Source organism: Rhinoraja longicauda, chromosome 13 (assembly GCF_053455715.1).
Source record: "Rhinoraja longicauda isolate Sanriku21f chromosome 13, sRhiLon1.1, whole genome shotgun sequence".
Lineage (NCBI taxonomy): Eukaryota > Metazoa > Chordata > Chondrichthyes > Rajiformes > Arhynchobatidae > Rhinoraja > Rhinoraja longicauda.
The window spans coordinates 46,340,109-46,353,040 of NC_135965.1; the positions used below are offsets into that span (position 1 = coordinate 46,340,109).

At 42.5% G+C, this 12,932-nt stretch overlaps 1 protein-coding gene across 1 annotated transcript in view; it reads left to right on the forward strand.

Moving 5' to 3' along the window:
• Positions 1–12,679, forward strand: part of ecel1 (endothelin converting enzyme-like 1) — a 92,571-nt gene extending 79,892 nt beyond the window's left edge. The window contains exon 17 of the mRNA XM_078410079.1: positions 12,299–12,679. Coding sequence (XP_078266205.1) covers positions 12,299–12,398 — 100 coding nt within the window. The 3' untranslated portion in view covers positions 12,399–12,679. The remainder of the gene's footprint in view (positions 1–12,298) is intronic.
• Positions 12,680–12,932: the final 253 nt, after the last annotated feature.

Here is a 12,932-nt window from a genome sequence, read left to right on the forward strand (position 1 = left end):
TTTTGTTACAAATTCTTTTTTTTATCATCAATCTACACACAATACCCCAGAATGAAGAAGTGAAAACAAGTGTTTAGAAATTTTTACAAAGTAATTAAAAAGAAATAACTGAAATATCACATTTATATAAGTATTCAGACCCTTTGCTATGTTGACGACCCTAAGCACACAGCCACAACAATGCAGGAGTGGCTTCATGACAAGTCTGTGAATGTCCTTGAGTGGCCCAGCCAGAGCCCGGACTTGAACCCGATCGAACATCTCTGGAGGTACCTGAAAATAGCTGTGTATCGACGCTCCCCATCCAATCTCACAGAGCTTGAGAGGATCTGCAGAGAGGAATGGGAGAAATTATCCAAATACAGGTGTGCCAAGCTTGTAGCGTCATACCCAAGAAGACTTGAGGCTGTAATCGCTGCCAAAGGTGCCTCAACAAAATACTGAGTAAAGGGTCTGAATACTTATGTAAATGTGATATTTCAGTTATTTCTTTTTAATTACTTTGCAAAAATTTCTAAACACCTGATTTCACTTTTTTATTATGGGGTATTGTATCTAGATTGATGATTAAAAAAAAAAGAATTTAATCTATTTTAAAATAAGGGTGCCACGTAACAAAATGTGGAAAAAGTGAAGGGGTCTGAATACTTTCTGAATGCACTGTATATATAGATGTGTGAAGAAAGTTTTTTTTTACACAGAGGGTGGCGTGTGCCTGGAATGTTCTGCCAGGGGGTGGTTGATGCATAAGAGACTTGTGTATGTGCAGGGATAGAAGGCATATGGATTATGTGCAGGCAGATAAAGGTTGGTCTTGGCATCATGTTCAGCTGAGACATTGTGGGCCGAAGGGCCAATTCTTGTGCTGCACTGTTCTCGGTTTCATTTTCTATTGAGATCAATTTGATATCTCATTAAGTTGAAATTAATATTTATATTGGTGCTTTTTTCATTACGTCTACTTTTTGCAACATTTGGCAAATATTTTCTCAAGTTTAAGTGTTCACCCTCAGAGTGAAAAGAATGCCCCTCAGGTTCCTAGTAAATCTTTCCCTTTTCACCTGATAATGTTCAAAACCCAACCAAATTTTCATGATCGGGTTGTGGTCCTTGTCATCATTTCAGAACGTGATCTTTTTAATTACTTGAGAACCTAAAAACAGGTGCAGGAGTACTGCCATTCAATGGACTGTGGCTTACCTTATGCCTGGCCCTCATTTTCTCCAATGTTCAGATATCTATTGATCCCAGATCTGAATGTACCAGTAACAACTTCACAGCTCTCAGAAGTGGAGAATTCCAATGAATTGACATGCTTTGAGTGACAAACCTTTTTCCAAAGGATTTATCATTTATTTTGAGGGAGTGACCTCAAAGAAGGGATAAATGGAGTTCCAGGTGCCTCAGCTGGGGAAAGCATCCTTATTGCATGTACCTTGTCAAGCCTTCTAATAATTTTTGTATGCTTCAAAGAGATCACCTCTTGTTCTTCTAAACTCCCGATTCTTCGCTTCATTTGGCAGATGAGTTATCACTGAGACCAATCTGGTGAATCTTTGCTGCTCACCTACAGTACAAGTTGCATGGTATCCAGTTATTCTAATTCATGGATATGTTCTTTATGTAATACAACCGATGTAGGCTACTTCATGTATATTAAAATGGAACCACACAGAAATTCCTGCCTTATGCTGACATTCCCACATTAATGACTCAGTGTAGACACACTACCTGAGAGGCTTGATGTTAGCCAGGCCAGTGCTGAAATGTGGGGCCAGGGCTGTACCCTGGCCAGATCAAAGACCTGGCCAGGGCGGCACAGTGGTAGAGTTGCTGCCTTACAGCGAATGTAGCGCTGGAGACATGGGTTCAATCCTGACTACAGGTGCTGTCTGTATGGAGTTTGTTCGTTCTCCCCGTGACCTGCGTGGGTTTTCTCCGAGATCTTCGGTTTCCTCCCACACTCCAAAGACGTACAGGTTTGTAAGTTAATTGACTTGGTAAATGTAAAAATTGTCCCTAGTGGGCGTAGGATAGTGTTAATGTGCGGGGATCGCTGGTTGGCACGGACCTGGTGGGCCGAAAGGGCCTGTTTCCACGCTGTATCTCTAAACTATGAGCCATTATTTAATCTATCAGCAACCGCTCTATGGGTTTCAGACCTCACAGATCCTAGCGTCTCTTTCTCATTGTTTATTGGATGTGAAGGAAGATTGTCTCCTCCTCACATGGTTGCACAACTCGCACCAGCCCAGAGATTTGTCTACGGAGACCTCAACAGCTAGTGAGAATCCTTCAGTTTATTACTGTTGAAACATCTAAGCTGGAGAGAGCTGTCCAGTTGGGAAGAGGCAAGTGGGACATGAGGTGATGATACAGATAACAGGATCCGAAAAGTCTCTCAACTTACAAAGTAGGAGATGTCAGGACCCAACAATGAGGTGCACTTCTGTTCCACACTTCTCAGCACTGAGTGACTTCAGCTCTTATCCCAGCACACCCAACATTGCACCAAAGTACGGCACATTTATTGATGTGGGAATGCCTGTCCAAGGTTCTTGGCCAAATAGCATGTAATCCCAGCAGGGATTGCTTTTCTTAAAGTGCAGATAGTTATGTACCTGTGAGTGCTTGGACATGCTGCCTGATCTGCTGACAGTCTCCATTTCTTTGTGTTTGTAAATTTCCAGAATTTGGAACGCTGGCCTGTAAACCTTTTTACTCTGGCAAACTATTCGTGTTCAATTATTGCGTGTTTTGTGGCACACACAGTTCAGTTTGTTGGTATAAAGCCGATGATCTGGAAAGAGCAGTAGAATTAACTCAAAGCATGATAGCATTTTGGAGACATCTAAATTTGTTCTGTGTCTCTTGCCCAACAAAATGAGTTGAGTTTTCTGTAAAGAATTGTTTTTATGCCTGTTATGCTATTTTATTTGCACCTATATCTTCTTAACTATGCTTTTTTTTCTCTTTTTTATCTGTTTAGGCTTACTAAAAATTGTTTTTCTGCACCATCTTTAATAAATAATCAGCAGTCCTGTTATTGATCAGTTCTTCCTTGAATCTATGGTCTTTCTTTACACAGCCATTCTCAAATCATGATGGACAGACAAGAAATTGCAGATGCTGATGGCCTTTGTTTAAAAACCAAGAGCAAAATAACAGTTATAGATCATGCCAGAGTCCTTAGCTGAAAACATTTGTTCCAGCTTGAAAGCACTTGATTCACTCCTGATCTTTACGGGGTCATGTGGATCCCAGAGGTGCCCAGACTAGAAGTTGATTGATGACGGTTTTGTTTTAAACATTGTGGAAAAGAACAAGATAATAGGATTGAATAGGCTAAACCAGATAGCATGGTAGAATAAAAATAAAGGACAACTGATACTGATCACATCAGCTTGATTGTTTCAAAACATTCCCTCCATTACAGTGTATTAAATCAGCTCTTTATTTGCTCAGCAACAAGACCAAAGGTAGAAGTTAACTGCTAGTTATTGCTGTTGTGAATTTGTTTGCCTAACTTATCTGTTTAGAGTCATACAGCCGAGCCCTTCCGCTCAATATGCTCATGCCAACTAAGCTGTTCCATTTACACTAGTCTCGCCTGTCCAAATGTATTTTAAATGTTTTTCCCGTTTCATCTTAAAGCTGTGTTCTCTGATTCTAGATTCCCCCTCCCTGAGTAAAAGACTCATTCATATGCATGGCAGATGCAGTTTAATGTGGGTAAATGTGAGGTTATCCACTTTGGTGGAAAGAACAGGAAGGCAGATTATTATCTGAATGGTGTGAAGTTAGGAAATGGGGAAGTACAAAGAGATCTGGTGTCCTTGTTGATCAGTCACTTAAAATTCACATGCAGGTGCAGCAGGCAGTGAAGAAAGCTAATGGCATGTTGGCCTTTATGACAAGAGGAGTTGAGGAGGAGCAAAGAGGTCCTTCTGAAGTTGTACAGGGCCCTAGTGAGACCGCACCTGGAGTGCTGTGTGCAGTTTTGGTCTCCAAATTTGAGGAAGGATATTCTTGCTATTGAGAGCGTGCAGCGTAGGTTCACTAGGTTAATTCCCGGAACTGTCGTATGTTGAAAGACTGGAGCGACTAGGCTTGTATATGCTGGAATTTAGAAGGATGAGAGGGGATCTTTTGAAACATATATGATTATTAAGGGATTGGGCATATTGCGAACATGTTTCCTGCCTCTAATGTTGGGGGACTCCAGAACCAGGGGCCACAGTTTAAGAATAAAGGGTGGGCCATTTAGAACGGAGATGAGGAAAAACTTTTTCAGTCAGAGAGTTGTAAATCTATGGAATTCTCTGCCTCAGAAGGCAGTGGAAGCCAATTCTCTGGATGCTTTCAAGAGGGAGGATAGAGCTCTTAAAGATAGCGGAGTCAGGCGGTATGAGGACAAGGCAGGAACTGATTGTGAATGATCAGCCATGATCACATTGAATGGCGGTGCTGGCTCGAAGGGCCGAATGGCCTACTCCTGCACCTATTGTCTATTGTCATATTGTAATGGCAACTTTCTGACTTTTCCAGTGACTTTTCCATTTGCCATCACTACACAGGAAGTAGGAGTGATCTTCGCAGACCCAACAGAACAGATCTTCCAGTTATTATTTCCAGTTTAATTAGTTGTTTATTGAAGTAGTTGTACAACAAGGAGATGAACATACCATGCTTTACTTATTTCGCATACAAGTCGTAGCTGGCTGCTCTGTCCCTGGTCTGGTCCCAGGTCTCGTGTCTGTCCAGATATGTTCCCAGGTCTGTCCAGTTGTTGTTCTGTTCAGGTCTGGTGAGAACTGTATGCTCTCCCTCCTTGTGTCTGGCACTCCCTGTCCCTTATGCCCATATATATGCACCACCCTGTGCATCTAATGACCGCCTCCAAGTGTCCAAAATAATACGGCAAGATCAGAATCAGAATAACCTTTATTGTCATCCAAAAAAACAAGTCTTTTGGACGAAATTCTGTTACCCACAGTCGAACAATAAGAGCAATAAAAATAAGCAATAAAACACACAATCACAAACCAACACAAAACAAAAAAAAGAAACATCCATCACAGGGGGTCTCCTCCAGTCCAGGGCCGTTTTTACAGCATTATGGGCCCCCGGGCAAAGCAGTGTACTGGGGCCCCTACCGTTACTCTCCCCCACCCCCCTTTCCCTACCAGCCCCCCCCCCCCCCCCCCCCCCCCCGTCGTGCCGGCGAAAAGCACTCACCGAAAAGCACTTAGCGATGGAATTAGGGTGCTTCATCGTTGCGAAAAGCACTTACAGATTGCTGTGAGAAGCACTTAGGGATGGAAAATGTTGCGAAAAAAGCACTTATTGAACCTACATTTTTAAAGTAGTATTTATTTATTGCAAGTCACTTAACATACACAGATCAGCATGGGGCCCCTATGCTCGTGGGCCCCCGGGCAAGTGCCCATCAGGCCCATGCGTTAAGACGGCCCTGCTCCAGTCACCTCCTCACTGTGATGGTTGGCCAGAATGTCTTTTCTCTTCCCCTGCCGTCTTCTCCCGCAGTCAAGCTGTTGAAGTTGCCACGTTCCAGGCTGCGCTGTCCAGGTGAAAGGTCCGCAGCGGGCTGACCCAAGCCCCGCGATTCGGGCCGGGCGAAGACGCTACCGCTGCACGTCGGGGTGGTCTTGGCTCTCGACATTGAAGCCTCCGCCGGGCAGAGAAAAATCCCACGGCCTATTTCAGGCCGCACCAGACGGTGAAAGGCCCGCATTGGGCTGACCCAAGCCCCGGCGAAGACGCTGCCGTTGCCGGAGCTCCCGATGTCAGCCCCCACCCAGGGCAGGGCCTGCGAGCTTCCGATATCCACGCGGCCCGCGGCCGAAGCCTCCGAAGGCGAGTCGTAGCCGCTCTTGCAGCGCCACCACAGCCTCCGAAGGCAGCCAGCTCCGCAGATGGTAAGTCCGGTCCATGGGCTCTGCGAACCAGAGCCAAGGTGGTCCCAGCTGGAGGCCGCCAGCTCCAGGTGTTTGGCCAATGGTAGGCCGCAGCAGGAACGGAGACACGACCCAGAAAAAAAGGGTCGGGTCTTCGTTCGGAAGAGACAATTTTACAGTCCCCCCCCCCCCCCCCACACACATAGTACACAACCACGAAAAACACTACATCACATTTAAACACTACAATTAAGACAAAAAAACAAAAAAAAACACAAAAGACAAACAGACTGCTGGTGAGCCGCAGTTGCTGCGCTGTGCAGCGCCGCCATTTTGAGATATATCTAGACAAAATAATATAATATGCCAACAGTAGCTAGTCTAAACATAAATGACTCCTACACACCGGCCCCTAATTGTTCTACATATCCAAAACGTGGATCTGATAGTATCTTCACTTGTTTTTCCATGAAGTCTACCAAATTTAGCTTGATGTTCACACTTTTCCTGTAGCTGAATGCCCTATCCCTCCACTTGTCTGGGCGCTTGTAAGGCAGTTTTGGAAGGATAGTCTTCATATTGGAAGCGACATTCATTTCCTCCATATAGGTGAGATGTTCCAGAACATTGCAACAACCTCCAAGGAACAGTGAAAACGCTTGCAATGCTTTCACATCCTCTAATCTGATCACTGACCAGGCAAATGCCTTGACCATATATGCAGTGGCAATCTTATGTTCATTACCAAAATGCTCTTTAAGCCGATCTTTTGCTCTTGGATAGCCCTGGCCTGGAGGCAAGTGTTAGTAGCTACGGACTAAGTCTTTTGGATGCTCTCGTGTTTTGCTGTAGAAAATGCAAGCGGTCACTGGCATCATTAGTCTTTCTTTCCACTCCTCTCTCAAATGCCGTGATGAAAACTTCATACCATCATAAACAGGAATGCCTCTTGGTGGTAAAGTAGAAGAGAATTTTTTTTGAGCCAGAAGAACAGTGTTGTCATTTTGCTTCTGAATTAGGTTACAGATATCAACTCTGTTTCCATCATTCAGTACGGGCGGGGGGGGGGGGGGGGGGGGGGGGGGTAGTGCTTCTGCACAGCCTTTTGCATATGAGTCTTGCCTTTGAAGAGAGTATTGAGTTAGATGAGTCCTATCATGAGCTCTAGCGGATGGTCCATGAATTGTTTGTTTTGGTCAAACAACCTTTCCTGGGAGGAAGATTCAGTTCCCATCAACACATTCTGGCTTTGTTGCACTTGATCAGGCAAGTATTCATCTGCATGTGGATCTAATTTAGCTGATGCTTCCTTTTGAGCAGTTCCATTTCTCAAATAAGAGTTTATCCCATCAGATACTCTAGAGGTGCTTCTTGATCCCATGGCCTCAAGTACATTGATTCTTGCATTGGTTGCTGCCAGTTCAGTATCTGGTTCCAATTGTTCTTTCTTCTCAGTTGTTCTTTTCTTTTTAATTGTCTTCTCTATTGTTCTTCCTCTCTTTTCAATTGTTCTTCTTGTGTCTCAAGCTCATGCTTGTCTTTCAGGGCAGCCACCCGTTCCATGAGAGCAGCTTTTTCTGCCTGAGCTTTAATGTGACCAGAGAACGTTGAAGATGCACATGAAGAACTAGATTTGTGGCTTAATTTAGGTTTTAAGACACAATTGAAACAGTCATTAAGTCAAATGTCATCTGAGTTTACAACACTCTGTTGTATGGCACTTCCAGCAATAGAGTGTGTAGTTTGCTGACCAACATCAGGCAACCACACCTTTACATCTTGTATAAAACCGTTAAAAGCTTCCATTGTTTGTTGAATCCACTGATTTTGCCTTTCGAGTTTATCTTCAGGCAGTGGTAACTGCACCAATGACTTGTTATTTTCTTTGACTTCATCAGAGTTTGATTAATTCAACCAGGTTAGATTGTACTTCATTTACATTTTCCTTTGATTTCATGAGCTCTTTCACCATTTCCATTAACTTGAATGAACAATTCCAAGCCTTTGCCAGTGTATTTGATAACCCTTTTTTCCTTTTCAGAATCCTTCCTGATATCGCCATCTTGTGACTGAGCCTCAGATCTGACTGCAGACATACTTGTACACTATCCCTTTAAGATACATTGACATGAAAGCCATAGCCGACAGCACAAATATTTCAAACAACTGATATCGTTGTGATTCTCAAGGTCACCTCTTTGTTCTCAATTCTCCATTACAGTAGCCGTTTTCCAATACAGCATATCACATCAAGCTTCTCCAATAAAGTTTAATGCTGTACGTACTCACTTTCCCTGCGTGTTGGCTTTTGGGGTTTCCAATCTCCGTTTGTCAGATTAGCGCAGGTGGTGACCTTGTCCAGAGGAATAGGAATAGCGATGTCAGGCTTGTGAAATAAAACAATCGTTATTCCGTCCAGTTGATTCACAAGCTCCAGTCTCACTCATAGAGCTAGATCTCACTTAAAGTGTAATGGAAACTTTCCGGACTTTTCCAGTGACTTCCTTTCCAATTGCTATTACTACACAGGAAGTAGGAGTGATCTTACACAGACCCTACAGACAGATCTTCCAGTCGTTATTTCCAGTTTAATTAGTTGTTTATTGAAGTAGTTGTGCAAACAAGGACATGAACACACCAGGCTTTACTTATTTCACATACAAGTCGTAGCTGGCTGCTCTGTCCCTGGTTTGGTCCCAAGTCTCAGGTCTGTCCTGTTGTTGGTCTGTTTAGGTCTGGTGAGAACTGTATGCTCGTCCTCCCTGTGTCCGGCACTCCCTATCCCTTATGCCCATGTATATACACCACCCTGTACATCTAATGACTGCCCCCAAGTGTCCAAATTAATATGGCAAGATATATCTAGACAAAATAATATAATATGCCAACAGTAGCTGGTCTAAACATAAATGGCCCCTACACACATTCTCCTCATGATACTATACATATGGGGATCAGGAACCAGCGAACATACGTTTAAGGTGATAGAGGAAAGATTAAATAGGAACAAGAGGGGCACCTTTTTTACATGAAGGGTGGTGGGTATATGGAATGAGCTGCTAGAGGAGGTAGTTGAGGCAAGTACAATCACAACATTAAAGAAAATGACATTTTGACAGGTACATGCAAAGGAGAGGTTTAAAAGGATATGGGCCAAACACAGGCAGGCGGGACTAATGTAGATGGGGTATGTTGGACTGAAGGGCCTATTTCCAAGTTGTAGAGTTCCATGACTCTACATCATAATAAGTTCATAAATCATAGGAGCAGAAGTAGGCATTCGGCTTATCAAGTCTACTCCACCATTCAAACATGGCTGATCTATCTATCTTTCCTTCTCAACCCCATTGCCTTCTCCCCATAACTCTAGACACCTTAAAAACACCCAATGAATTGGCCTCCACAACCAACTGTGGCAATGAATTCCACAGATTCACCACCCTCTGACAAAAGTAATTCCTCTTTATCTTTCTAAAGGTATGTCCTTTTATTCTGAGGTTATGCACTCTGGTTCTAGGCTTTCCCACTAGTGAAAACATCCTCTCCACATGCACTCTATCTAGGCCTTTTACTATTCGGTAAGTTTCAATGAGGTCCCCCCCCCTCATCCTTCTAAACTCCAGTGAGTACAGGCCCAATGCTGTCAAATGCTATCATATGTTAACCCAGTCATTTTTTAGATTTTAGATTTAGAGATACAGCGCAGAAACAGGCCCTTCGGCCCACTGGGTCCGCGCCGCCCAGCGATCCCCGCACACTAACACCATCCTGCACCCACTAGGGACAATTTATACATTTGCCCAGCCAATTAACCTACATACCTGTTCGTCTTTGGAGTGTGGGAGGAAACCGAAGATCTCGGAGAAAACCCACGCAGATCACGGGGAGAACGTACAAACTCCGTACAAACGGCGCCCGTAGTCAGGATCGAATCTGAGTCTCCGGCGCTGCATTCGTTGCAATGCGGCACTCTACTGCTGCGCCACCATGCCGCCATCTCAGGATAATTTTTGTAAATCTCATCTGAACCCTCTCCAACGCCAGCACATCCTACCTCAGATAAGGGGCCCAAAACTGTTCACAATATATCAAATGCAGTCTGACCAGCGCCTTCTAAATATCTCCAATGACTTACCAACTTCCACCAATGCACCATAAAAGGAATTCTATCAGAATACTATGGTAGCTTGCTATGGCAATAACACAACCCAAGCCCACAGGAAATTGCACAGGATGCAACCCAGTCCATCACGCAAACCTACATCTAAACTTCACGTCGCCTCAGCCTCTTACTTTAATCCCTAGTCACTTGGACAGGTATGGATAGGAAAAGTTTAGGATATGGGCCAAAGGGACCTGTTTAGATGAGGCATCTTAATCAGCATGGATGAGTTGGGCCAAAGGTCCTGATTCTGTGCTGTATGACTCTATGATTATGACTATGACCTCTATAAGATCACCCCTCATCCTTCTGTGCTTCAAGGAATATAGTCCTAGCCTGCCCAACCTCTCCCTATAGCTCATCCCCTCAAGTCTGGCAACATCCTCATAAATCTTCTCTGCTCTCCTTCCAGCTTAATAACATCCTTCCAAAACTGAACACAATACTCCAAATATGGCCTCATCAATGTATGAGGCCATATGTTATGTATACCAACATACCAAAGTCTTTCCATAATATCTTGACTGATGAAGACCAATGTACTCAAAACTTCTTCACCATTCTATCTGCCTGTGATGCCACTTTCAAGGAACTATGTACCTGCACTCCTCAATCCCTCTGTCTACAACACTCCCCAGGGCCCTGCCATACACTGTCGGTCCTGCCCTGGTTTGACTTCCTAAAATGCAACACCTCACTTATCTGCTAGTTCACTGAAATATTTATCAATTTATCAATATTTTATTGAACTAGCGAAGAATGTTCTTAACATATTTAGTTATTAATAAAATCTACTTAAATACTCTGAAATGAGAGAAAAAATAATTATTTAAAATAAATAACAAGTTAGAAGCCCAAGCATTTAGCAGCATGAATTATATATCATTTGGTAAAAATTGGTGCATCTGACTGACTGTAACGAGACTGCATGACATCTACATTTCTCGGCTAATGCTGTCCTGTTGTCCACAGCTGATTTTTCTGTTTCTCTGACAGTATGGCCATTCAATTAGCATACAAGTTCAGCTAAATGACCTGCTTCTTCACTTTAATTCTCCTATAATTTAAAAGATAGGTCTTAGATTACAAAATCAGTACCAAATTTCAGGTAAGTATTTTTCTCTCCAATTTTTTATGAATTCCAATTTCCCCTGTTAACAGCAGGGAAACCTGAAACTGATACCTGTAACTATAAAACATGAAGTGGATTACTTAACTATAACTAATTTATACTTCGTAAGAATTTTTTATTTCCCAAGTTTATTTTCATTGTTGCGTTCCCCATCTGTTTTTCTTAAGCAATCTAAAACACAATGAAGTATCTCATCAGAGCATGGAAACTTTACAAAGGGGCCAAACGATCAGGCAGTAGAGCACAATTAATATGCAAGTGGTTAACCGATTGAAGATGAAGTATGGGTCTCGACCCGAAACGTCGCCCATTCCTTCTCTCCTGAGATGCTGCCTGACCTGCTGAGTTACTCCAGCATTTTGTGAATAAATGGTGAATTCAGTGATCAATATGGTTTGTATCTGACCTCCAGCTTGATTCAGAACTTTGCCCTTCACCATGCATCTGTGATGGTTTGGGATGTGGTGAGACATGTTTAACTGAACCCCAGTGCCCTGTTGACTGTCAGTTAGCACAACACAGGTCTACATGTCAGCAGACTGGGGAAGACATCCAAGCTCAACTGTTTTCCCACACAATAACCTCTTACATCAGAGGTTGCTAATTAACACTGGGAACTTTGAAGCTGTGTCTTTTGCCTCCTACGGTCCATTGTAATGCGTCTTCTTTCAACCAAAAGAGATCAGGATGAAACCTCTCTCATTTCCAGAGTTCAACTAGGTATGTGTGTTGAAACGAATAACTAAATAACTGCAGATGCTGGTTTATACCAAAGATAGACAAATGCCGGAGTAACTCAGTGGGTCAGGCTACCTCTCTGGAGAAAAAAGATGGGTGATATTTCGGGTCGGGACCTTTCTTCTTTAGAGTCCTTAGATTCTTTAAAGTCTGAAGACTGGTCTCGACCCGAAATGTCACCCATCCTTTTTCTCCAGAGATGTTGCTGACCCGCTGAGTTAATCCAACAATTTGTATCTATCTTGGGTATGTTTGTTGTTGTTTATAAACATGGAGTTGGCAAAGCACAAATTTAGAAAAATCAGTTATATTTGCACAGGTAGTTACTTTCCTTTTTTATTTTAACAGGGTTTTTGGAAGTGTTTCCCAATTTGATGAATTTGGAAGAGTGTTCCATTGTCCAAAAGGAGCCCCAATGAATCCCATTGAAAAGTGTTCAGTGTGGTGATTTCAAATTTGCATACTTTGAAACAGTTTTTTTAAGTGTCCAATAAAATGTGGTTGGTTCTTTTTATTGTCTTGATTGCATTTTTAATTTCTAAAATAAAAACACATGAATTCTAGTTATTAAGAAAAACAGAATACTTCTATTAATTACTTGGTAAGAAAATCTTTGTGTAAGCAGTTCTTCTGTTCAAATAATATATTTTGTTTCACCATGCCTTGTAATAAGTCACTCCTCTGGTCCAAGAGATCAATATGTTTTTTCTCATAATTGCACTGTTCATGTTGCCATAGCAAAATCCTATTTCAATGTGTATCAACCATTACAAATCAACCAAGAGGCTTAAATTGGTTGATTATTTTGTGCACTTTACTAAAGCATATGAATAAAAATGTCAAAAAGAAAATCAACGGATTCTTGTCACTTTAAATACACAGCAGAAAGAAAAAAATACTGAGAAACCTGAAGTACACAGTTTTACAAAGGTTGTGATAAAACTGAACGTATAGCTAATGATTTGTTTTACGTTTCTCACGG